Source organism: Haliaeetus leucocephalus, unplaced genomic scaffold, assembly GCF_000737465.1.
Source record: "Haliaeetus leucocephalus isolate CR32 unplaced genomic scaffold, Haliaeetus_leucocephalus-4.0 Scaffold556, whole genome shotgun sequence".
NCBI classification, from domain to species: Eukaryota; Metazoa; Chordata; class Aves; order Accipitriformes; family Accipitridae; genus Haliaeetus; species Haliaeetus leucocephalus.
In genome coordinates, this window is record NW_010972992.1 from 2,215,728 (window position 1) to 2,238,649 (window position 22,922).

Genomic DNA, 22,922 nt, shown 5'->3' on the forward strand with positions numbered 1-22,922 from the left:
AAGAACATATTTGTAATGGGCAAGATTTAGCCTGATAGATTCCTTCTCAATGGGAGTTTATGTTAGTGGCTACAAGAAAAGGAAGGCAAGAGCTTGTTCTGGACGACATCCACCGCTGAAACAAGCTTACTGTGACATGGTGGACTAGTCCCTTAAGACTGTTGGGTCCCTTTCTTCATCTGAAAAACAGGCAATACACACTACTAAGGGCAAACTGGGAGAAGGAAATCTGTCAAGTCTTGAGATCCCTACATGAAAAACACAAGAGCAAAGTAATACAGAGAAATGTTGGATGCTCTCTCTGCATAAATAACTTGCGTTCATCTCTGAAGTGCAGATTGATGGAGCAATCTGGTGTCCCTGTCTGTACACATGCATTAAACTGTCACGTGCAGATGGAGTGTGAAATGCGCTTTGAAAGGTGGTGACACAAAGTTCATCTATTTCCCCAAAGGAATGTAAGAAAGTTTGTTACTCAAGAAGACTGTTCACATATCTGACAGGCTACATGGGTAAGTTCAATACACTCACCTGGGTCAGCATTATGTACTTTTAAATCACTTATGTTGCAGAATTGAATAACAGCCTATCCTAAGAAAGCACAAAAAGGTGCTGAGTAATTATACCTCAGAAGTTATATGCCAGAAAAGAAATCCTGACTTGTGTGATTTTTTTTTTCTTTTAATTTTTTTGTTCATATCAAGGACAGGTGCTTTGTGCTGTTAACATATATGAAGATAACACATACCTCATTAGTGGGACACCACACCTTCTTGTAGACCTCAGCCACAGGCAGATCTAAACTGATGATCTTATTGTTCACCAAAAGCTGAAAGAGAGAAAATAAAAAGTCAAGAACAGGCTCACATTGCATCACCATTCTAGCAATCATCAGCTGCCTAGAAATGGTGTCCTCACACATCCATGCGAGAGATCCACACTTGTGCATTCTCACCTCCATTCCACTGTCATCCTCCAGCAGAGCTACCAGGTCACAGTCCTGGCAGATTTTGTTCTTGATGTCCCTCATGAGTGGCCCAATGCCAGGCTCATTACTGCTGTAGGGATTTCCTGGCATTCTGCCCTGTAAGAAGTCTTCCTGCTGGGGATCCTTCTCCAGAGTTACAAAGAACTCGGTCACTTCATTCTCTTCCTGAAGAACAGTAGCAGACAGAGTGAGTAAATTTTCCCCCCAACCATGCTCCCATTCCTGCATTTTTATGGTAGCAAGTGACAAGGTGTCCTTAAACCGTCACTCCTTTTGTCACTGGTGCATCCTGCAGTACATTGCCACACATGTGGCATTTAGAGGATGTCTAGTATCATTTCGCAAGCAAATTCCTCAGCATGAAACAATACTACCGGTTCTGCTTTTCTGCACAGAGCATGCCACAGAAGGGAACCTGAATACTAAAACCCCCAAACGGGATACCGTATTACTACAGTTCTACACTGGCTAATATTAAATCATTATTGTAGACACTATTGGTTTTTTTGCCAAAATACAAGCAACTATATCTATTTAAGAAGTCTAACTTTATAAGCAATGCTACGGCCATCTCTATACTTACAGGATAGATAATACTGCATAGTCTCTCAAAAATGAAGACTGGAGTCCTGTAGTCATCAAGGCTGTAACGTTTTGCAGTCTCTATACACACAGCCATAAATGCTTTGGTTTCAGATTCTGTGCCTGCCAAGAAATAGAAGTATTAAAAAAGACACAGGAGTCAATTTCACAGGTTCCATTTTAACTCAGTATACACAATAAATCTGTCTGCAATAAGCACTATACTTTGGTGCCCTCTTCTTTTGCGTATCCACTACTTAAAAGATGAAAGGCTATTTATTGGTATGTTTACTAGCAAAACACTTTGCATGCTTGGGCTGCAGTAAAGCAATCCCATAAAAAGGAGGAGGTTTAAATTCCTGGAAAATAAGAGACGACTCCAGGAATGTTATTTACCTTTTCTGTGCCAAAAGGAAATATTGGAAGGTCCAAGTCATAAAAAAAAAACTTTCACTACAGTAGTCTTTTAGAAGGAATTTCTTTGTGCATCTCTAACTATCTGCTTTTTCATCTTGGTTGACCCAGACTCTGGATTTAAGGAACTGAGGTGGTTTTACCTGTTGTCATATCTTCCAGCATCTCCAGCAGCATGTCCTGGGTTTCATCAATCAGCTTTGTTCTCTGTACCACTAATTTCCTTAAACACAGGTAACCATTCAGGACCGTACCCACCAGACGGCTTTTGAAGTGCCGTTTGATGGACTCCACCTCCACGAAGGAAGAGAGAAGACCTAGAAAGCAATGAGATATTCAGGAAGTGGGAGAGAGTTTCATTTGTTAGCTCTAAATTTCATATGGCCAGCAAACAGGGCACAATATCATAAAAGCAGCACAATAAAATGGCTTGTTACAACTCCCATTGTCAGTCTGTGGTTTAAAGCTCACTTCTATGAACCGAATGGTGGGAGGCAAAAACCCTGGCTTGCGAGAGCTGCCTTGTAAATTATACCATATGGGACCATGGTGACTGAATGAGGAAAGTGTATAAGGAGCTTTCCAAGTGCTTGATACAACATTCTGCACTTTTTGACATTTTTCTGTTGCAAGATATTTCAAAAGCAGGTGACTGCTCCCCTTCTAATATTTAAGCTAGCTCTGATGATGTGACAGCAAGTGCGGTACATGACTCTATCAGTTACATCACCAGATTGGTCACTCCTATAATAAAGTAAAGAATCAGTGAACACTTGGATTCTTTCCCAGGACATATTTATCAACATGTTTTTTCTTGCAAGAAGCCAGGCTTTATGAATTAGTCCACTAATTTCTGAAGAACATGGAAGAGCATACAGAAAAGAATGACTTAGCTAATGGTGTACTTCCATTTCCACCAAGTTTTTGAAAAACACATACCCTAGAAGATTCAAAAAAGAAAAGCTACCATAGAATAAGTAGGTAGGAAACAACAGGTAGGAATAAATCAGCAGTGTTTGCAATGGTCCTAGGAATTATACTGTACAATAAACATAATTAAGAAATGGAGAAGAAAAGTGATATGACGAAGTTTGCTCACGATATGTTACCAAAGTTCAAGTAACTAAAAACTCAAACTGACCACAAAAAATATGGAAAAAATCCATTTAGGGGTTAAGTGCTAAATTGACAGCAAAAATCCAGTGCTGACAATTGCAAAACACTGAATCACATCTCTGAAATTCTGCTACATGCTGTTACAGAACAACAATCACCCCATCTCTAATCCTACTACAGGACTTGCGTTGATGCCACCAAATACCTGTGAGACTCTTCAAGGCATATCCCTGCTGCAAATCAGTGCTGAGTGTTGCTTCCTCCAAGGCAAGCAAACGAGCTATTTCCTGAAAATAATTAACAAGCCTATTAGGACAAGAAACTGCAATGGCAATAACAACTGGCTGACAAGAGTCTAACACAGGGTGCAAAGGAACACAGCAAAGAAACAGAGCCAGCCACACAGAAACCAGAATTGCAACGCAGCAGCAGGGAGGGAAGGGGGAGAGGAGAGAAAAACTACCCCAAGCATCCTCCTCATTTTCTCCCTATACCTACCTATCACCACTGCTTTGCTCTAGTGGCCCTCCATGATGGACTCAATGCCACCACTAATAGGGAGGGTGTCATCTGCCTCTTTGGAGTGCATGAGGGATCACCACAGAAAACTCCTAGCACTCTGAAGACTGCCACTTAAATGTGCTGCTTCTCCAGCAGGCTGTAATTCACACTCAAGGAATGGTAGCACACCTAATCCTCCCTTGTCGTTAAGGGCTTTTGGAGTCCAGTCTGGCAGCTAAGACGGCTTCCAACTTGGACGTGGTGCCAAGACAGTGTAGCAATATTTACACCCCTTAGCATAGCTGCCCCCAGAGCAGTTAATTAATGTGTACCAGCCAGTATGCGCTGAGGAATGCTACAGCTGGGGCTAAAACCACTGTAGCTGTTACCGTTCAGAGACGACAGCATGGAAGTGTGAACTTCATAAACCTGGCAAGGATTGGCAACAGGGCACTGAATGAAGAGATGCAGATTTCAAAGCAAAAAAGCCAAACTGACAGGTCAGTGAAAGCTTTCTGTTGCTACCTAGCTCCTCCATACAAGTCCATACCTTAGTGATGAGGCTGCCAATATAGGGCAGAACCCCCCTGGCTGCCAGGTAGACCTTCCAGTGGGCCGGTTTGATGAGTTTCTGATACAGTGCCAGGTACTCAGCGGCACATTCGCCAGCAATGCTCAGCTCATCCAGGTAGCTAGCAAACAGAAACACAAACTGACATCCACTTCACAGTAACAAGAGATATTCACAGCTTAAGGACACCATGGAAAGAAAGAAAAAAAAAAGACTCCAGAAATCTATCCTCCCTGTTGTCCTCCTAGCTAACAGCATAACTGTTATTCATTACTCAATTGCTAAAGTGGCATTTTGTCCCAAAAAGGAGTTCCCCAGCTGTGCTACTAGCATCAATTTGGGTAAGTTATGTCACAGGAGTTGGAAGAGAGTTCACCCTATTATTTTGCTGTGTAGGAGGCAGGAGAAATGTTGTCTACATGGCCAAACATCATCTGCTTACCTCTGGAAAAAGTACAGAACTGCAATAGCTTATTGCCAGGCAGCAAAGAAAAGGTCTCCCTAAATCTATACCATCCCAGCCAATTAAGTTTTAGAATACAGCCCAAAAAGACCTGTGAACCAGAGGTATACAAGGGAGAGGTGTGAGAAAAGTTGGAAGAAGGGAGAGATTCTCATGGGAATTAAAGAAAAATGATCCTAGAGCTGCCAAGTGTGGCAACACGGAAATACCTTGTCAGGAGATCAAGGACCTGCTGTTTGCGGCTGGGGATGGTAGCCAGAGCTTCCACAATAGTACACGCAGCTTGCCTTGCGGCTTGAGTGGCAGGAGTAAAAAGCACCTAAGGCAAGAGCATTGAAAGACGGTATCATTTGATGTGCACAGTTAAAGTAGTGGTATTTTACAAAAGGCACAGCATACATTAGGACAGTTTGCTGACCTGGTGGCAGCATTCTCTTGTTCTTCCCAACACTTGATTCTCTGAGAATTCCTACTTTGCTTGCCACCAAAATGTTTAAACAATGCACTGCATAGGCGACATACTAATCCACACACACAAGAAGAAAAACTTTTGCTCAGGACCTGTGAAAATTCACTAGTCAAAATGCAGCTAAGTAGACAGGTAGGGGCACGGTGGCAATTAAAGGTTCATAGTTTAAGAAAATGCAGACTACTGGATAAACATTTAGATGTAGTATTTTTAAGGGAATAAAGCTGCAAACCTGACTTGGAATTAGATACAGTCAGTTGCAGTCTCCCCAAATATCACTGTTCATATTGTCTGCAAAACGTGTAAAATGCGGCAAACTACCAATAATCTCTGATGGTTAACTCGGTCCAGTGCGTTCCACTGGAATTTTCACCCATGATTACCTGTCGCAGCCAATTGTTGTGTCCCAGCTTGAGATCCAGAGGGCAAGTTCTCTTCCCACGGCGACTCATGAACTGTTTCCATTTCCAGACATATTTTTCCGACAAGTAGAGCTGGTGAAGCTCAGCTTTGCTGGGAGATTTCCCATTGGCATCTATACCTGCAATATTGAACACAGCTCAAGAGAACTGTCAGCAGCTATTAACTGCAAACTGCCATTGTATTTTTTCCTTCATACTGGAACTTTCCAAACTCCAGCTGAGAAGCTGAGTAGCTTCTCATTTCTTTCTGCTGCCACACTTCTGCGTGGAGCTATGCTCATTTCCAAGCCAGATGTGAATCCCATAGCCTCTCAGGGAATGCAATCAGCTTTTCAGTTGGCTGGTATCATTTTAAATAAGCAACAAGTTTCGTATTTTACATTCTCCTGATTAACTTCAGGCACAGTGCATCTTCTGCTCAGGGTTTGAGCAACACAGCCTAGAAAAGTCAGTGCTAAAATCTCTAAGGACTACACAGCTAAGTGTGAAGATGATATCAGATGTCATGGGACAGAAGCCAACACAACTCTACAGAAGTACATTCCTTATTGAACCTGGAGGGACACACGTGTAACTTCACAAAACTGCACCAAGTTAAAAGCACAGGACTACCTCTGGCAGGGAGGCACTTTTTCCAAGCTTCATACGATGCTTTGGGGTCCCTCTTGAGCCAAAGCTGAGCTTGTGCATGGATTTCATTGCTGTAAGGCTTCACAGTGGTAAGAGCATCCACAGGCACATCCTAATAAACAAAAAAGCTCTATGATTCCTCAGAAAGCCACAGCCTGTTCCCTTAAGAGTAACTCCTGTAGGTGAATCACTGGTTGCATCTGTTCCATGAATATGTAAACGCAGCTCTTGGACAAGAGCAGGTTATACAATTTCTGTTAATGATGATCTCAGAGAGATGCCTCATTTCAGTTACTACTGAAATATCAGTAAACCCATCTTTGACATCCATCTGTGATTATCAGATAGCTAGATCAAAGCAGAAACATACCTCCTCCCTTGCAAATGTTATCCTAAATTACAATCAAGGAGCAGCCAATCAATGTCATTTTTATCAGAATTGTACCTCCGTATTTAAAAATCAAAAAAAAAGTCAAAAGTACTTGATTCTACTATGTTTAGGTACATGATTCTACAAAGCTGTCGAAAGCACCAAAAGCCTGCCCAAAATAACCAAGCCATAGCTTTGAAGTAGCTCTTTCCCCATGCCTCAAATCTGAAGGAAAAAAATAATGCTCTGTTTTGGTGGTCAAAACCACCAAAGAACAGTAAAAAATGGAAGGCAGTTACCTGTAATTTGCAGTCTGCAAAGACAAAAGTCACAGGACTTGTGCTTCCCTAGTAACCATGACCAGGAAAAGCAAGCCCTGCCTTCCTCACAAAGTTATTAATCACCAAGATCAGTGTGCAGGACTTTAATGAGCAAATTTTCAGATGCTTTGCTCAGCATCTGTCTAAGGCAGTACCTTGTTTTTCTTGCTGGTTGGAGCAGGTGGCTTGATCAGCTTTTGAAGAATGCGCAGGCACATGAGGGTGATGTTTTCAACAACCACTGGAGTCTTAATGTTCACTGCCATCAGAAAGAGGCTGAGAGCTGAAAGACAGATATAAATTTTCATTCCACTGTAAGATCTGCAGATAGGACACCTCCACAGCTCTATACAGCATATTAGAAGTGTTTAGAGTTAGGTAAGACCTCATATCCTCAAGCAAAACTATCACATTCTCATGCAGCCATGGATGGAAAACAATTATTTTCTATTACAGCAAGAGAGTCTTGTCATCCTTCCATTTACACCTTCATCTTTCTATTTCTCAGCACTCCTGTTTCAAGAAATGCACTACCTAAAGACAAAGCTATCTGGTGCTAACTCCATTTTTAACCCTAATCACAAGCTATATGAGTCAGCATCAGTTCCCTTCCTTAAAATCTTACTATAGTGAATGGACCTGGGCATAGCATTTTAAAATAAAGCTTTCATGCTAGTCGTTTGAACTCACCACAACGTAGTCGGAGCTCCCAGCAGCTGTCTTCCTTCGAGATGGAATCTGTTAGCAGCAACATTTCATACTGGAGGCTGCTAGCCTGTAACACAGACACATGTTCAAAGGCTTAAGAAGTCTTGGTGACACAGCAGTCCTTTTTGCCTTCTGATATTTAAAAAACACAGGTTCAAAACACATCAATCTAAGCACATTTAATGCCATGCCCATTTGGGATGACTGACAATCTATTTGAGAGAGCTGCAAGCAACAGCCAAGACAGGCAGAATCTTTCAATATACCAGTAATCACCTATCTATGGAAAGAATCTGCTAAACACCTTGAATCCCATATGCCTGAGGAAACTGAGGCATATACCTGTGCTTTACTCTAACATTTATCTTAACTCCTATCAAGACACAAACACCTTCCGTATTACAAATAAATGATGATAATAGAGAAGATGCAATGATTAGAATAGACCAGCAGTTGCAGAGGGGAAGAAAAAAGAAATAGGAAAATGCTGGAGTCTCTCACCAAGTCTGGATTTGCCCAGTGTCCCTTCAGAGCTGCAGAAACCTTCCCAATGATTAAGTCATTCATTTGCTGTGTGGCCTCTGGATTGTCCCTAATTCCAGAGGGAAAAAGAGAATGCTGTTACGCTGTGCTTGTACTAAATAGCAAGAGCTCCTGGGATTTCCACTTAGTTGGTAACAAATGTACAAGCAGTTACTCTACAGTTTGCTGATGTAAGATATCTCCCCTATAAAGCTACTCCTTTCTGATCATGCTTTTACAAGCACGTGGCTTTCCAGAGCTCACTGGAAGTCAGAGGGCTGCAAACACTGAATCAGACCTAACCTGGTCAGAAGGCACATGAGCTGACGGACCTCCTCCCGCATACTGGCTGCGCCCCGGCGCAAGTTGTAGTCAAAGAGCTCTCGGATAAGGCCCTGGGACACAAGGATATGCCTGATGGCAGAGTTGGTCGCCAAAGCCCGAAGCAACGTTATGCAGTGTTCAGTGACGGCTGAGGCACAGCCATAGCATTTAGTTGATGATGTGTGGCCACAGCCTAAAACAGACAAGGCACGATACTGGCTGGCAGTAAATGTGGGTTGGACAGTGGTTCGCGAGGACTTTGTTGCTGCCTCTCTCTGTTGGAGATCATATTCCAGGAGCTCCTTTCGAGAGGCAAACACTTTCTGGAAACACAGAAAAGGAGAAACGAAAGTTGTGGAACTGTGAGGCAGCACATAATTGCTAGTCCCATTCACAAGTTATTTTCACTGTGTATTTTGTGGAGAAACATTTTTAACCAAGTATCTCAAAATCCTTCATGTCAATGGCAGACTTGGGAAATCCATTGGAAATATCAGCCTAATTCCCAGTTATCTGCCCTGTTTAAAGGTTTGTTGTCTATATTACACGCAATTTAACGCTGGAAATGTGACAAATCCATAGAAATAATGGTAACCATAGCTTTTAGAAATGATCATTTTTTTATTTCCCTGAAAACATGCAGCTGATCACCTATTGTTAATGATATCATTAAATGCAGAACAGCAACATCTTTCTTTCTACTTTGATATGCACTGTATCTGGTGACAGAAAAAAAACACATGACCCAAATTCAGATCAAAGCACATCATACCTGGATAATTTTGGAAAGTTCATCGAAAGAGTTCTTGCAGTCACCACAATACTCCTGGGCTAACTGGAGTATGTATCTATTCACACTAGCTGAGGTAGAACTTATCCCTCCACTACTACCAGATTCATCCTGGAACAGAAAACCAAAAAGGAATCATATGTGGAGGCTATACACAAAAATAACTACTGCAGAACAGCATCTGAGGCAAGGACCTTTAGTTGCTCTTGGCAGTATAAAGGTCACTGTCTCACCAGCCTAGAGCTCTGTGCAAGATCCATCTGTCCCGTTACCTGTGGCTTTTCAGGAGCTGCCTCATTCACTTTACACAGAAGGTTTTCCAACTGCGGTCGGTGTCCCATTAGCTGGTGATACACTCTGTCAGCCTTGTCCAGGAGAGTGTTGATATTTGTTACTGCCTAAGAATAAAAAAGGAAAGGAAACTCTTACATTATGTTCAGATGCAATTTTTAATTCTACAGAACTACAGCCACCAACCTCCAATTCTTCTGTCTCTTTTGCCTTTCTCTGGCAAAAAAAATAATAAATGGTGATCCTGCACCCTGCTTCTGCCACAAGTGTCACTGCTGGCACTATACTCAGCACACTTATCCTTTGGGACAGGCCACATAATACAATGGGTTCTTCATTCATTAGCAGGGCTCCTCAGATGGGATGGTAAAGCATACAATACAATCCAAATACACCCCCTTGTACAGCAAGGCAAAGAGATGCAGTGCTAGATAGCTAGTTTATAAGTAAAGCACTGAATTATGTCTTTTGAAAAATTACTTATTTAGTGGAGCAAGACAGTAAATGAGGAATGCATTAGTCATGAGAAGCCTTGAAGGAACACTGCTTTTCATGTTACTCTCAAGAGGGATGGACCTCTGATCTCCCTACACTTTTGACCTGGCCAAGAGATATAGCATTTCATTAATCAATCTGCTATTAGTCTCACCTTCTTTCGATCCTCTTCATTTTCTATGGGATCCACTGCACAGCAGGGCTTGGCATACAACATGAAGTCAAAGCGAGCATATTTACAGAACCCACAGGCGTTGCAAAGGAAGGGATCTTTCTCGTCATAATTAATGGATCTGAAAGGCAAGCCAGAAAGGTCAAAGAATGCACCTGAGCTTTATAAAGGTAACTGAGGCAATGAAGTAAGCTGTGAATGGACTCAGTAGGTAAAAAGAGAAGGATGGCCCTTAAAACATCTAACCTACCAAAATGCCCTGGGGAAGCCACAAGTGAAACACTAAGTACATAAGAATTAAAACCTACAAATCAGGCAACAAAAAAAAATCCTTACAGAAGCGGTGCCACATTCTGGCCAGAAAAAGCAGAAACAGATGTGAATTTGCTCCTAACAATTCTACTTTAACTACAGTAATTCCCAGTAGAACATCAGACTAGGGCACTGTGCCCTTTACAAGAATACAGATAAAAGGAAACCATTTTGCTTTGTAAGGTCTAGGCTTTCAATAGCTTTCACTCTTTACCCAGTTGCAGTGGGACTAGCTACAGCATACTTATTATCCCGTTGCAGACTAGAGTACCATGACACGAACTGATTTATAGCTCCCATAATTCAAGAAGGGATGTGGAAACCTTTCAATATACCAGTAATCGCCTGATCTATGGAAAGAATCTGCTAAACACCTTGAATCCCATGAGGATTAGAGAGGAATATGGGACAACAATAAGGGGAGAAGAGATATCAGATAAGGAGACAAAACTCACAAAAGAGAAGGATTTATAATACTGTAGTGAAAGCCTGAATAGCACACAGTAAATTACGCCCTGAGCCCTGCTCTGAATGAGGAGAGTACAACAAAAGCTCTCAATAGACAAGCGAGCACTGTCCATCCAGCACGCTAAGTCAGGGATCCTGTGGGGAAACCCCCCTGCAATCGTATAATTGAACTCCAGCCTCATGCCCGTGAACAGCCAGGCCAAAAATAACCTCCTCCTGGGAATTTTCTTTTTTAAACTTCTGAGGGCTTGATTTGAAACTTCGGCGTTCTTTCAGTAGTGTCGTATCAGGTTTCCTTTGTTAGCCTGCATTAACGTTAAATCCCTGTAAGCCTGTTTTATACTTCTCGACTAATTTGATTGTGCGGTTGTATTAACCAGAATCATGTATTTAAATAGCAGGGTATTTTGTTGAACATCCAACACAGGCAACAACACAAGGGCTCTGTAAACCCCTGGTGGTGGCTCCATGAGGAGGAACGAGGATGACATACCTACACTTGTGGCACTGGTACACGTTTTCTCCGCAGTTCCCACACACCCCCGGGTTGGCTGGGACGGATGCGCTACACCGGGGGCACTGCAGCGTCTCCGTGGAAGCCTGGTAATTCTCATAGAAATCTGCAAATTCAATCATCAGGTTCGAAGCCACAATGGGCAGCGGCAAATCAATCTTCACCTCTGTCTGGCCTGGGGTCAGCTGGACTTTTTTAGCTTTGTGCCAACGAGCCGGCCTGGGAAAAGGAAAGAAAGCAGCATGTTTTTTCAGTGGGGAAGTACCCTCTCTGCCCACGTATGAAGAGAAGTCAGATGCAACCGTCTCAGCTCCAAATCTACTTTAAACGGGATGAATGGAGAGCAGTTCTAGGATTCGTTTCCTTAGCTTCTGTATTGACATGATATGTAGCCAGAAATACATTTTAAGCCTTTATCCTCTTCATAGAGAGAGACTGTTTAGGATTAAAGAGCTGTTGATGCCTCATGGAAAAACTTTAATTCTACAGACATTTTCTAGGGATTTTCACCTCCATTTTTTTATTAGTAAGGACATTTGCATGAAAACAGGATATTTATTTCTAAAGATCTCATCTGCTCCCACTGCTTATTCTCAACCTGAAGTCAGAATCCTCTCTTTGTGACATCATAATCCTCTCCACAGCAGCCACTTGTGATGTCACAGAGGATTAAGACTTCAAATAAGCAATAAGCAGCAGGCACAGATTAATCCCTAAGCCAAAGAGATCTGATTCTGGTGAGAACATCTCAAGAAGTAAGAGGGGAAAGCATATAAGTTGAAAAGGAGCCATTTTTCATAGGTAAAGCAGCAACCAAGAGTTAGGCCATCCAACTTCTAAGTTTAATTCTACTATATGGCTTCAAACAAGTAATGTTAATGCTTTCTGCATTTCTGGACATGCTGCAACATCCAAATCGTTTTCCAAGTCAAACTCTCCAGGAGGTGCTCTTGGTATTACTACTGGCTTCCACACAATTAAGTTAGGTGCTTAAAACTCAGTCTGTACAAAGTTTGCATACACAAAATTTACAGGCATATTTCAAGCTCCAGGTGAAATGTGCATCTTCGACAATTTTTTGGAGGAGATTCAGAACAATCCCACTCAATGTGGGCTGACAGTGATGAGTAATAGTCTAAGAAGGAACATTAGCTAAAACAAGAAGCCAGGCACCTCAGTAGAGATTGTAATGTCAAATTCAGAGACTTGCACACAAAAAACATGGACAAACGTACTTGTTTTTCAGCTCCACTATGGCTTGCACTGTCCTGTTGTTATAATAGAGGTTGATGGTTCGGACCATTTTGGTTCGTTTCAGGTCTCCTATCTTCACTGTCACTTTGCTGATGGTGTGGCTGCCGATTAGTTTCACCACTTGCTGGGTGGTAGTATACCTCGTGTCCACTTTAATGGAGGAAAGCTTGATGTACTGAGAAGACAAAACCAAGAACACACTGCCTATATGATTACATCCCAAAAAACTCAGAAAAACAGCAAATCATGCTGCTGTAAACGGTTGGGATCCCTATAATTAAAAAGGGTTTAAGAATAGCAGCTACTTACACAGAAGGGCACCTCCGGATTGTTGCAGACAAGGCAAGGATCGCTCTCCAGGTAATAGCCATCAAATTCCACCAGCCCAGACAGTGTGCTGGAATGAGGGGAAGAACATTGACATACGTAATTTGGCATTCACCATGTTTTAAACACAAGCCATTCAATCAGAATAGTTTCAGTTTACCTGTAGTCCCCAGTTCCAGATTTAGTAACAGAAGTGTTACAATGTAAAGCACATTGAAAATTATTGCTTTTCTCTAGGCAGCATTTTAGTATAAGTATTAACTGCCAGTGTATGAATAAGAACACAACACTTAATTCTGCAAGTCTATATTCTCCAATTAGTCCTAATATTTTGTAACATTTACTGAAAATGAAAGCAAAAACGCTAAAGCCAAACTACTGCTGATAGTGCATAGAATGTCACGTTTTTCAGATGGCAGAAAGGAATCTGCTATTCTCCCAAGACCAGCTGCAGCAAGCATGCAATCTCAGTAGGGGTCCTTCCTCCACCACGATTTTATTAGAAGAATTGTGTATTCCCCTGTGGATTGCAGCTCCTCTGCTGAAAAGCTCTTTAGTGAAATGGATCAAAGTCAGAAGTAACTCACTTGTAAATGTTGGAGTTAGGGTGGTTGGTAAGAATGTGGTTTTGAGTCCGGAGGATCTCCACGGCCTTTTGGGAGTATTCCTTCAACTGAAATACAATTAGGAAAATACTGTCTTCGCAACACTTTTTTTTTTTATTGCTACAAAGACATAAAGATTTCTCATCTTGTGGCATTCCAGGTCCCCCAAGAAGATGCACACACTATACCCACAGGAATTTATGTGGTTAAATCATTACCCAGGAATGTAATAGATCCTAAAATTAGACCTTTACCACAATAACAGTGCTATTTGTCAGCCAATCACTGCAAATGCCTGCCAAGATTCGTAAGGCATTCCCATCTCTTTAAACATACATATGCAAGTATCAGTGCGTCTGAATTACTTGTTCTCAAGCCCACTGGTCCCCTAAGAAATCCTACCACTTCCTTTGTTCAAAAGTCGTGGTTACAAAAGATTTCTAGGAGCTGAAATATCAAAAATCTATAAATTAGAACTAGTAGATAAATGTATTTTCCCACAAAGGCTTCCTGTGGGAAAATTTTCCTCTAAATTAAAAAAAAACCCCCAACCCCAAAATCCTCCCCACCAAAAACCCCAAAACAATAAAACAAAAAATCCACACTCCCCAATTTTTTAAGGACCCTGCCTTTTTTAACATTCAAATTTGGGGAAGAAAAAAAATTTCCACCAGAAGCTCTTTTGACAGAAAATCTGTCCCAGCTGTATCATAAATGAACACTAACATAATTCGTCAGAGGTGGCAGAACCTGGGATGCTGTACCTCCTTTTCAGAATGACACCGTACCTTTTTCTCAGTCTGCTGTGTTTTCAGAGAGAAGTATCCCAGGAGATCTACAAACTGGGCAGCCTTTCTTCCATAGGCTGGAAGTTCTGGCCAGATTGACCACATGAGATCCAACAGTAATTCCTGCTGAGACTTGTTAGAGTTCCTGTTGAATGGATTACATATCAATTAAGCTTGTAAAGATAGTTATATAGACTGCATGGCACACAATCTTATTCAAAAGTAAAATATGCGCTACAGTTCACCAAACTTGAAAACTGTTATCTTGCTATACATCAGAGTTCACAGAGTTAAATCTCATCGATTCTTGCCACCAGCTGTTTTCTAGCACTCTCTGAAATGAAAGCAGCTGACTTGCAACAACTGAATAGAGTTCTGAAGGAGTTCAGCACCCTAAAGTGTGCCTTACCCTACATAACTCCCAACTTGTTAACTGTATGAGTCTGCATCTGCCTCAGAAATTCACTTGCCCACAAATATCTACCCCTGTAGATGTCAGGAGCCAGACTCTGCAGACAGAAGTAAAATGCTTCTTGGAGATGGTAACTCACATTGATCAGTAACAAGTAAGTAACAACTTCTACCTCCAGCCCCAGTAACTGCAACATAGTGTGAGCAATTCAAAGGGGTGCAATCATCTCCAAGCTTCAGCATCCTTCAAGACAGAGGCATTAACTCTTATACAAGGACAGAGCTCTCCATAACTGACCTGAGACTGGCTAAGAGGAGCCAGGTCAGAGATTCCCTTCCCAGCTCACCTGTAGATGTGCAGTGCAAGGCAGTGGGCCTGCCACCTCACGGAGGACGAGTTAGACTCCAGCAAGAAGCAACGTAGGAACTGAATGAGGGTCTCCTTATCAGCAAACTTGTTCAGCTGGTTCACCAGAGCTGTACACAGCTGATCTTCCTGACTGCCCGAACTCTCGCCTAGGGGATACCGGGTGGCAGAAGACAGACAGACTTAAGAAAGCAGATGAGTGGAGCACCTCACAGGCAGGCTAGCTTCCTATTTTATAAATCATAGAGCAAGGATAATGGGGAAAAATTACTGTGTTTCAGGCAACAAGCTAGTTTAATGTTCCCTTCTCTTTCAAAAAATATAACCTAGTACTCCTGACTATCACAGAAGAAAACTGCTGGAATACTTGCCAGTAAGGACGTGAGAAATGTGCTACACATTCTGATAAAAAGAAAAGGATCAACCATGGGACAGTGAAAAGACTCAGTGAAAAGAGAATTGTCTGACAGAGAAAGCCAAAATGGTTCCTTGAAGAAAAGCCAAGAGAGAATTTATGCCTGTGACTTTTATAGGAAAGCTTAATTACTTTCCCAGGACTTTGGATATCCATTAAGCAGCAGCCCTGGCTCCAACATAGCTTAGAAGTCAAACAGAGGAAACAAGTCTGAACATAATCATTGAAGAGCAGAGCTAACTGGGTGTGCATCTCCAGTACTTGTTTTAATCCCCATGAGCATTTCAACCTCCTACAACCCAGGATAGACAAGTTAGGTGGAAGCTACTTCATCACTAGAATAGGTAACTTCCAGTAGACAACTTAAAGCCCACTCAAGTTAATACACACAGTGGGTTTGGGATATACTCAGCACTTAATTTCAGCCCCAACTCTTAGGGCATACTGCTTCATCTTTGCCCCTCTCCAAATTACATATGGTAAAAAACTGCTCTTCTCTCCTAATTGTTGCTGTAGTCTGCAAGTGCCCTTGCCACGATCCATGACCCTTTCACAACAGTGGTATTTATCACAACGAAAAGCAAGCAGTCCTCTCTAAACAGAGTAAGAAAGGTTGAGAGGAGCAGTGTTCATCCCTGAAACCACCACAGAACAGGGCACAGCTGCAGCTCACCCTCTCGCTCCTTTTCCTTTTCTTCTTTCTTGCTCTTTTTAGTGGAGGATTTGCTCTGTGTTGCTGGCTGCCCAGAGCTCGATGCTGCAGGAGCAGAGGTGGAAGAGGTGCTTGATGATCCAGAGGATGAAGCCACAGACAGCACTTTACTGCCACACAGAGCACAAGACAGCAGCTGCAGGAGAACTGGCGACACTCCCTCATCTACCAGGAAGCTGACTTGAAGGAGGAAATAGAGAACCGCTGCAGAGAAAAGAAGAAAATCTTTGAAGCCCGAATTAAGAAAACAAGCAAACAAAAAAACCCCAACCCAAAAGAAAAAACCCTTTCAACATGATGAGGACCATCCCACAAACTCACAGAACCTTCCTGTCCCTACACTACAGAAGCATAACATTTGGGTACACCAAGGTAAAATGTTTCATCCAAAATTACATACTGGAACAACGGCAGCACAAGTAAGAGAACACAGATTTTCTATTCCTGTTCTTGCAAGTTATCCATTATACCATATTGCGTTCTTTAGCTAAGGAACAGATGCAATTAGAGCACTGTGATAATTAGTACTGGAAACAGTTCAGTCCTACTCAAAACTCTCAGCTGTGTTCCCTTTTTCTCTGCTGAGCTTCCCCATCTGAGAAGTCTTGATTGAAACCAAGACACATAATGCATCCCCTCTGCTCCTTCCCATGCTCTCAGAGAAAGAACTCACAGTCATCTTTAATGCAGAATTTCTGCCAGTTTACTGTTCTCTGTGTGGCAATCTCTGCACAAGCCTTTAAATGTTCCATCTGAAAGGCACAATGGGACAGGATTAAACACCATGTCAGTATTTCTATTACTGACATCTTACATAAACGCAACGTACACTTTTTCCTAGTACCGTGGCACACTTTTCCTTACCAAGCTAATCAACGTATCGTACTGCAGAGCAGAGCCTGAACTTGCTGTGACCACACTGGCACGAAGGAAAATGCCTTGCTCTTCTAGGAGCTTTTTGATTCCACGAACATGAGAGTCCAACGTGTGAAGGTCTCTGAGCTGGCGGTATTTATCCTTTGATCCACAGATAAAGAGCAAAAGCTTGCGGACTTGGCGGCGCACAAATGGAGTCTGCTGGATCATCAGGTACTAGACAAAGAAAAGCCTACAACATCAGTACTGTGAACTCACCACTAGGCAACCTGTCCCAACAAAAATATGACATGTTTTCTTACAAAAAGAAAAGATATGGGAGATGCATTCATGAATTTGTCAGCTTTAAGGTACTGTAAAGTCACCTGTAAAAGTAAGTCACAGGCAGAAGAAACACTGCACAGCAATACTGCAGCATCCTGAGCTGTGCAATTGTGAAACCACCTCTGAAAACCATTCTTTGTCATCTGTGACCTCAAATAAAAAGCTAGTCAAGCCTAATTAAGAAATCCTACCCTATACTTAACAAGTTATCTTAGATTTGCACATCTCAAGTAGGAAGCTATACAACCAAAGGAACTGAAAAGATATACTCCAAATATCTTACTGATTTCTTTTCTAAGGACTAAGTTAAGCACCAACAGCCAAGCACGATGTTACATTCTACCATCTCAGAGAAGGTTTTCTATTTGAGTTTCCTGGCAGCAAACATTGAATTACAGGAAATAATACCAATCTTATTTTTCACGTATGCTTTCCTATAGACTCCTGTTCAACAGGAATAAAGCAGAGCCAACAGTTCACCTTCTTTCAAGGGGGATTAAAAACCAGAGATGGATCTGAGATCGGTTCTGCAAAAGCTCCTCTCTCCCATGAAAGGTAACATTACTGGAATTTTTTGGTTAAAATCTGTAGGTGCATCACGTTCTCACTTACCTCAGACAAAAAGTAGAACCAGGAGTGATCAAAGATGGGAGGTGGGATGCGGGAGTTTGTATCTGCAATCTTCTTGATCTGATAGGGCAGCCGCAGTACCATCTCTGTCAGGAGCTGAGTGTAGGCCTCAAAAACATCTGCAGCATGACCCTGAAAGCAAGAGCAATCAATCAGGCTCTGGCATCAAACACTCCCAGTGTGGTGTCATGACAAGCTACAGGGTACATTTACTGATTTTCTAAATACAAAGCTTTTCTGCACCTTTGCAGCCAGAAGAAATGCTCCCAGCTGATAAATAAAAACAAGCCAACAAACCTGCGTGAGGACTTTAGATGCAACTATTAGGATGCAGTAAGCTAGTCTGTAGTAATAAGGTGTTTTAACATAGGAGCTTTCTACTTAGGAGACATTCTTACATTTAACTAGGCTTTTTTCACTGCACCTGTACATATATTAAAGCCACCCCTCCCCAGCAGCATCTTAGCATAAAGGCACACGGTGGTTGAACAAGCCTGGGATTTAGTGTGGAAATCCCCATCAACTGCTAGGCTTCCTCGCCACAGTAAGTAGCGTTGGTTCAGAAATTCTGCCTGCCAAGCAAAAGGAGTCATGCAATGGAGTAGCTTCCCTTCAGGAAGATTAACACTTCAACCAGAAACAGTGACAGCAGCTCCACAGAACTGCCTGGTTTAAGAGTGCATCGATAGATACAGTGAGCTGGGCTGCTCTGAGAGAACTCGGAGCAACCCTAGTTCTAACTATGTGCTAAGGGAATGGATTTTAATTGTACTTCTGAGGGAAAACCAGTTCTGTAAGGATGCTTTTACTTGCTTCTGTGCAGCAGCCTTTTAATGCAGGTCATGTAAAGCTAACAGCATAGGGTAGGACTCACCTTCACATACTGACGGAGGAAAAAAGGGCTCATGTCAGGTGGAGAAGAAGTAGTGTGAGGTTTCAGGAGCTGGCTGGTGGCTACGGGCTCCTCGTCATTCTGCTGGCTTTTCCAGTACTCCAGCAAAGACTTCAGCACATGCAGACAGTAGTCAACAGCACCAGAGCTCAACAATGCAGCAGCAGTGGCACTAGAGATGAGGGAGGAAGACTGAAACAAAGAAGAGATGGATTACTAAAGCACCTGAGAACCACTGTGTCAGAAGAGCAAGGGAAGCTGTGAGAATCAGACAGCAGTTGCTGGCACAATGGATAAGAGAGCAGGTTTTTATGAAACTTTACAGGCAGCTTTTAAGTTTGGGGTTTGTTTGAGGTTGGGGTTTTTGGTTTTTTGTGTTTATGAAAAGCAACTCAAATATTTACAGAGACTCTTTTGAACAAGCGCTTAGTAAAGGAAAACAAATAAAATCTCCTCTTAAGTCTAATCTCCCCTCGACACATGTGCCAGAGGCCACTCTGCTATGGATTAGACAACTAGGGCTTTTTTTTCTTTTCCCCTCTTTTTTTTTTTTTTTTTTCCTTTTTTTAAAGTTGGGATTTCTGTTTGTTTATCTGGGATTTGGCCAGCTGGGCATGAATTCTGGTAGAGAAAGAGTCCCTGTTGCAGATGCTGCTCAGAGCCTCTGCTCCACCCAGGTATTGCTCCACCTGCATTCTGCAAGACGATGAGCTTTGATTTCTGTGGGAAGCTCAAGTGAATAACAAAGGCTGGAGAAAAAGCTACTGTAAATAAAACTATTAAAGCAGCCCTGTAAATCCAAACAAACCCCACAGCTCATAAGCTCATTAAAATTTGATGCAGTTCAGACTAAATTTTTTAACCTCTATGCTTTTTTATTAATCTCCTTCCCACCACACATACTGCTTTTTATGCCTTATTACTGTACCTTTTAGCAACAAATATCTAAGGAATCCTCTTAGCGACTTTTACGTTGACACAGCAGCATATTGCTTTCCAATAATCACATTACAAATCCTCTTTAACCCCTTCAGCACCAGTAAGATGCAAGGAAAAAATCTGCTAGACTGTTTTAAATAACATCATTAATGTGCTGCCCTTAGCTCAGTCAGAAACCGTGCACAAAACAAGTGAATCCAATTGTCTTTACATGTCGGTTTCCTCCATTCTGAGTTTCAGCAAAGATCTTTTTTTACAAGTGTCAAGTAATGTTACAGATTCCTCATAAAAGCACTTTGAACTATTTTTCAGTTTTACACCAGCTATTTCATTTAGCAGCTTTTAGGCCACCTTTGATGAACAAAAGCCCCCCAACCACATCATGCCCCTGACAAAGCAATTTGAAGAATGTACCTCACAAATGGAAGACTTGGATCCAGACTTAGTTCTGGACATGAACACACTAAGCAGCCTCATTACCACCAAGTGCACTTCATTCACAGGAGAGCGTTCATTTTTCTTAGACACATCCTGCAAGGAGAGAGCTTGCTTGCTTACTTACAGAACTGAGCACAATGTCCTAAGCATCTAAATTTCAGTGCTCTGATCCTCATAAAGCATTTCTAATTAAAGCTCAAGCAGTAATACTAAAAAAGCAGCACAAATTCCTCAATATAAGGGTAGACAGTGGCCTGGGTGCCAGAGAACAGTATTACACAAATGAAAAGCTATATATGTCAATTATGCATTACTGATCATGTCTGTTTTAAGAGTTTAATCCAAGCGAAACAAATTTTCATGCTCACTTGTGGATGCCAGAACCAGGAAACAGTGAGAGTTACACTCATGTCATTTTCTACTTTATGTGAAGTGAGCCAAGAGAAATAAACTGCCTGAACACATCCATACAGCAATGTGTTTCTATAACTCCCATGCATCTAATTCCTCCATGGAAAGAAACCCTGTCTGGAAGGAGCAAATCGAGAGTGTGTGCACATACTGAAGCTTACCTTTTTGTCCATGCACAGTTCTGCAATCAGCTGGGACAGAAGGTTATCTAAAGCTCCCTTATCTTTCTCATCATCTCCATCTAGGTCTGTTGTGAGCATCAGAATAACCTGGGAATAGAAGCCAGAGCATTAACAGAAGGCAAGTTCCGTGTTTTCAAGATAAATACAGATCATCTTTCACAAAACATCACAGATTTTATCTTGATTAATCTATGTTCGTTCCCAAACTCTGCCTGCGCCATCACACCCTAATATGAACATTCAGTACAAACCCAAAAAGACCCTTCCAAATACATCGGAGTTCAAGGATTTTAGCCCTTAGGCTCATCAGCCAGCTGTAATGCCACACTGAGAAAGGGTACAAGTCTAGCAAAAATCTATGGGTAAGCAATGCTGTGCAACAGATTGAACACTTTAGAGATGGACTCACACCCTGTGACTAGGCAGGAAAGAGGAAGGGAAAAGCATGTGCAAACAGAAACCCAGCAGTACTAGTAGCAGTGATTAAGTGTTTGATTAAGGCTTAACTTCCAAGCCCTCCTCACTTACCTGCATGTAAGGAATGGCCCGGACTCCTCCAACATTCCTCAGCTGAGGTAAGTTTTGCAGCAGCCTCTCCAGCAACATCAGTCGGACCATGTGCAGCCTGGGAAGTCAGAAGCCAGGAATCAGACACAAAGCACTTCAGACACATCACAAGAAATATGAGACCCAGCAGGATCACCAACGGAGCACTGCAATTTACCACAGAAGTTCAGAGTATGAGGAAACCCTAAGGTCATCAGATCCGCACCAACAGGAGTGGACTCCCTCAGACTTCACAGTCAAGCGATGTCAAAGATGCAGAGCAACTCTGACAATGGACGTAGTTATTCACTTCAGAACTACACTGCCTAGCATGACCACCTGCAGAATTCAACTGTCTAGAAACAGATACTACAAAACAGTTCCAAACTGCACTGTAAAAATGACCGAGCACCTGTTCCCCACAGAATGAAAAACTGCAGATCTTTCCCAAAGTGCTTAGCACTCTTGCACATACTTTTTTACTAACACTGAATTTCACAAGCTCCCAAGCTGTAGATTTTGGCAATTCCTCTGTTTGCTAGACTCATGCAGGATTTTTTCATCACCTTGTACAGGCAGCAGTTTTGTAGGACACACACTAGGTATGTGTAACATGTTATATGGTGAATGCACAGAGGAAGGCATTTTGCAATGGCAGTTTGCTCTATTCTATGTTTCTGACTTTTGATTTTTACTATCCAACAGAGTCACAAATCACACTCCATGAATTTCAGCACCTACAGTCCACTCCTCTATAAACAATCACACTGCAGACCAGACGTGCTATTCTTGAAGTGGAAAACAAAGCCTCTTGCCTGTTGCTGGTGTGGATGTCTCCCTCTGCCTCCCCTTCCCCTTCTGAACCATCTCCCTCTTGCTGGCCTGTGGTAGTGCTGATAGCGCCTGTGCTTGAGCTGACGCTGCCTGGTCCAGCAGGGTGGCCCTCAGCTGTCGTGTCCCCATAGGCACTACTACGACCAGACACTGAAAAAGAAAAATAACAAAAGGGAAAGACAATGTCAGCACAATTTAACATGAATCTTGTGTGCTTCATAGCAACCAATGCAGCTGAACTATACTTTGGAATCATGGTTCTAAGGAGACAGTGTCTTTGGTTATCTTCATAAAGCTAGAAGAGAGTCATTTCTACAGATGCAACTTAACACCCCTAGCATTCTTTCGTCTGCCAGCCTCATCTTCATGGCCCAAATTGAATTGGTTCTACAGCAGTAGTTTAAACCAAGTGTATTGGTTTTATGTGGCAAGGTTTTGGTAGCGGGGGGGGTTACAGGGGTGGCTCCTGTAAGAAGCTGCTGGAAGCTTCCCCTGTGTTCGAGAGAGAGCGAGCCTATACCAGCTGGCT

General features: G+C 42.2%; 1 protein-coding gene across 1 annotated transcript in view; it reads right to left on the reverse strand.

Moving 5' to 3' along the window:
- The window catches only part of UBR4 (ubiquitin protein ligase E3 component n-recognin 4), an 80,983-nt gene that overhangs the window by 15,667 nt on the left and 42,394 nt on the right, over positions 1-22,922 (reverse strand). The window contains exons 60-90 of the mRNA XM_010577260.1: positions 22,375-22,543; positions 21,542-21,638; positions 20,993-21,100; positions 20,397-20,513; positions 19,026-19,235; positions 18,134-18,283; positions 17,186-17,413; positions 16,995-17,073; positions 16,283-16,525; positions 15,175-15,343; positions 14,417-14,561; positions 13,611-13,696; positions 13,006-13,093; positions 12,678-12,871; positions 11,422-11,661; positions 10,131-10,269; positions 9,463-9,588; positions 9,173-9,301; positions 8,380-8,723; positions 8,056-8,146; positions 7,537-7,621; positions 7,002-7,129; positions 6,139-6,268; positions 5,488-5,645; positions 4,845-4,954; positions 4,152-4,293; positions 3,306-3,387; positions 2,128-2,301; positions 1,572-1,693; positions 956-1,153; positions 749-829 (exon numbers count right to left, since the gene is read on the reverse strand). Coding sequence (XP_010575562.1) covers positions 749-829; positions 956-1,153; positions 1,572-1,693; positions 2,128-2,301; positions 3,306-3,387; positions 4,152-4,293; positions 4,845-4,954; positions 5,488-5,645; positions 6,139-6,268; positions 7,002-7,129; positions 7,537-7,621; positions 8,056-8,146; positions 8,380-8,723; positions 9,173-9,301; positions 9,463-9,588; positions 10,131-10,269; positions 11,422-11,661; positions 12,678-12,871; positions 13,006-13,093; positions 13,611-13,696; positions 14,417-14,561; positions 15,175-15,343; positions 16,283-16,525; positions 16,995-17,073; positions 17,186-17,413; positions 18,134-18,283; positions 19,026-19,235; positions 20,397-20,513; positions 20,993-21,100; positions 21,542-21,638; positions 22,375-22,543 — 4,562 coding nt within the window. The remainder of the gene's footprint in view (positions 1-748; positions 830-955; positions 1,154-1,571; positions 1,694-2,127; positions 2,302-3,305; positions 3,388-4,151; positions 4,294-4,844; positions 4,955-5,487; positions 5,646-6,138; positions 6,269-7,001; positions 7,130-7,536; positions 7,622-8,055; positions 8,147-8,379; positions 8,724-9,172; positions 9,302-9,462; positions 9,589-10,130; positions 10,270-11,421; positions 11,662-12,677; positions 12,872-13,005; positions 13,094-13,610; positions 13,697-14,416; positions 14,562-15,174; positions 15,344-16,282; positions 16,526-16,994; positions 17,074-17,185; positions 17,414-18,133; positions 18,284-19,025; positions 19,236-20,396; positions 20,514-20,992; positions 21,101-21,541; positions 21,639-22,374; positions 22,544-22,922) is intronic.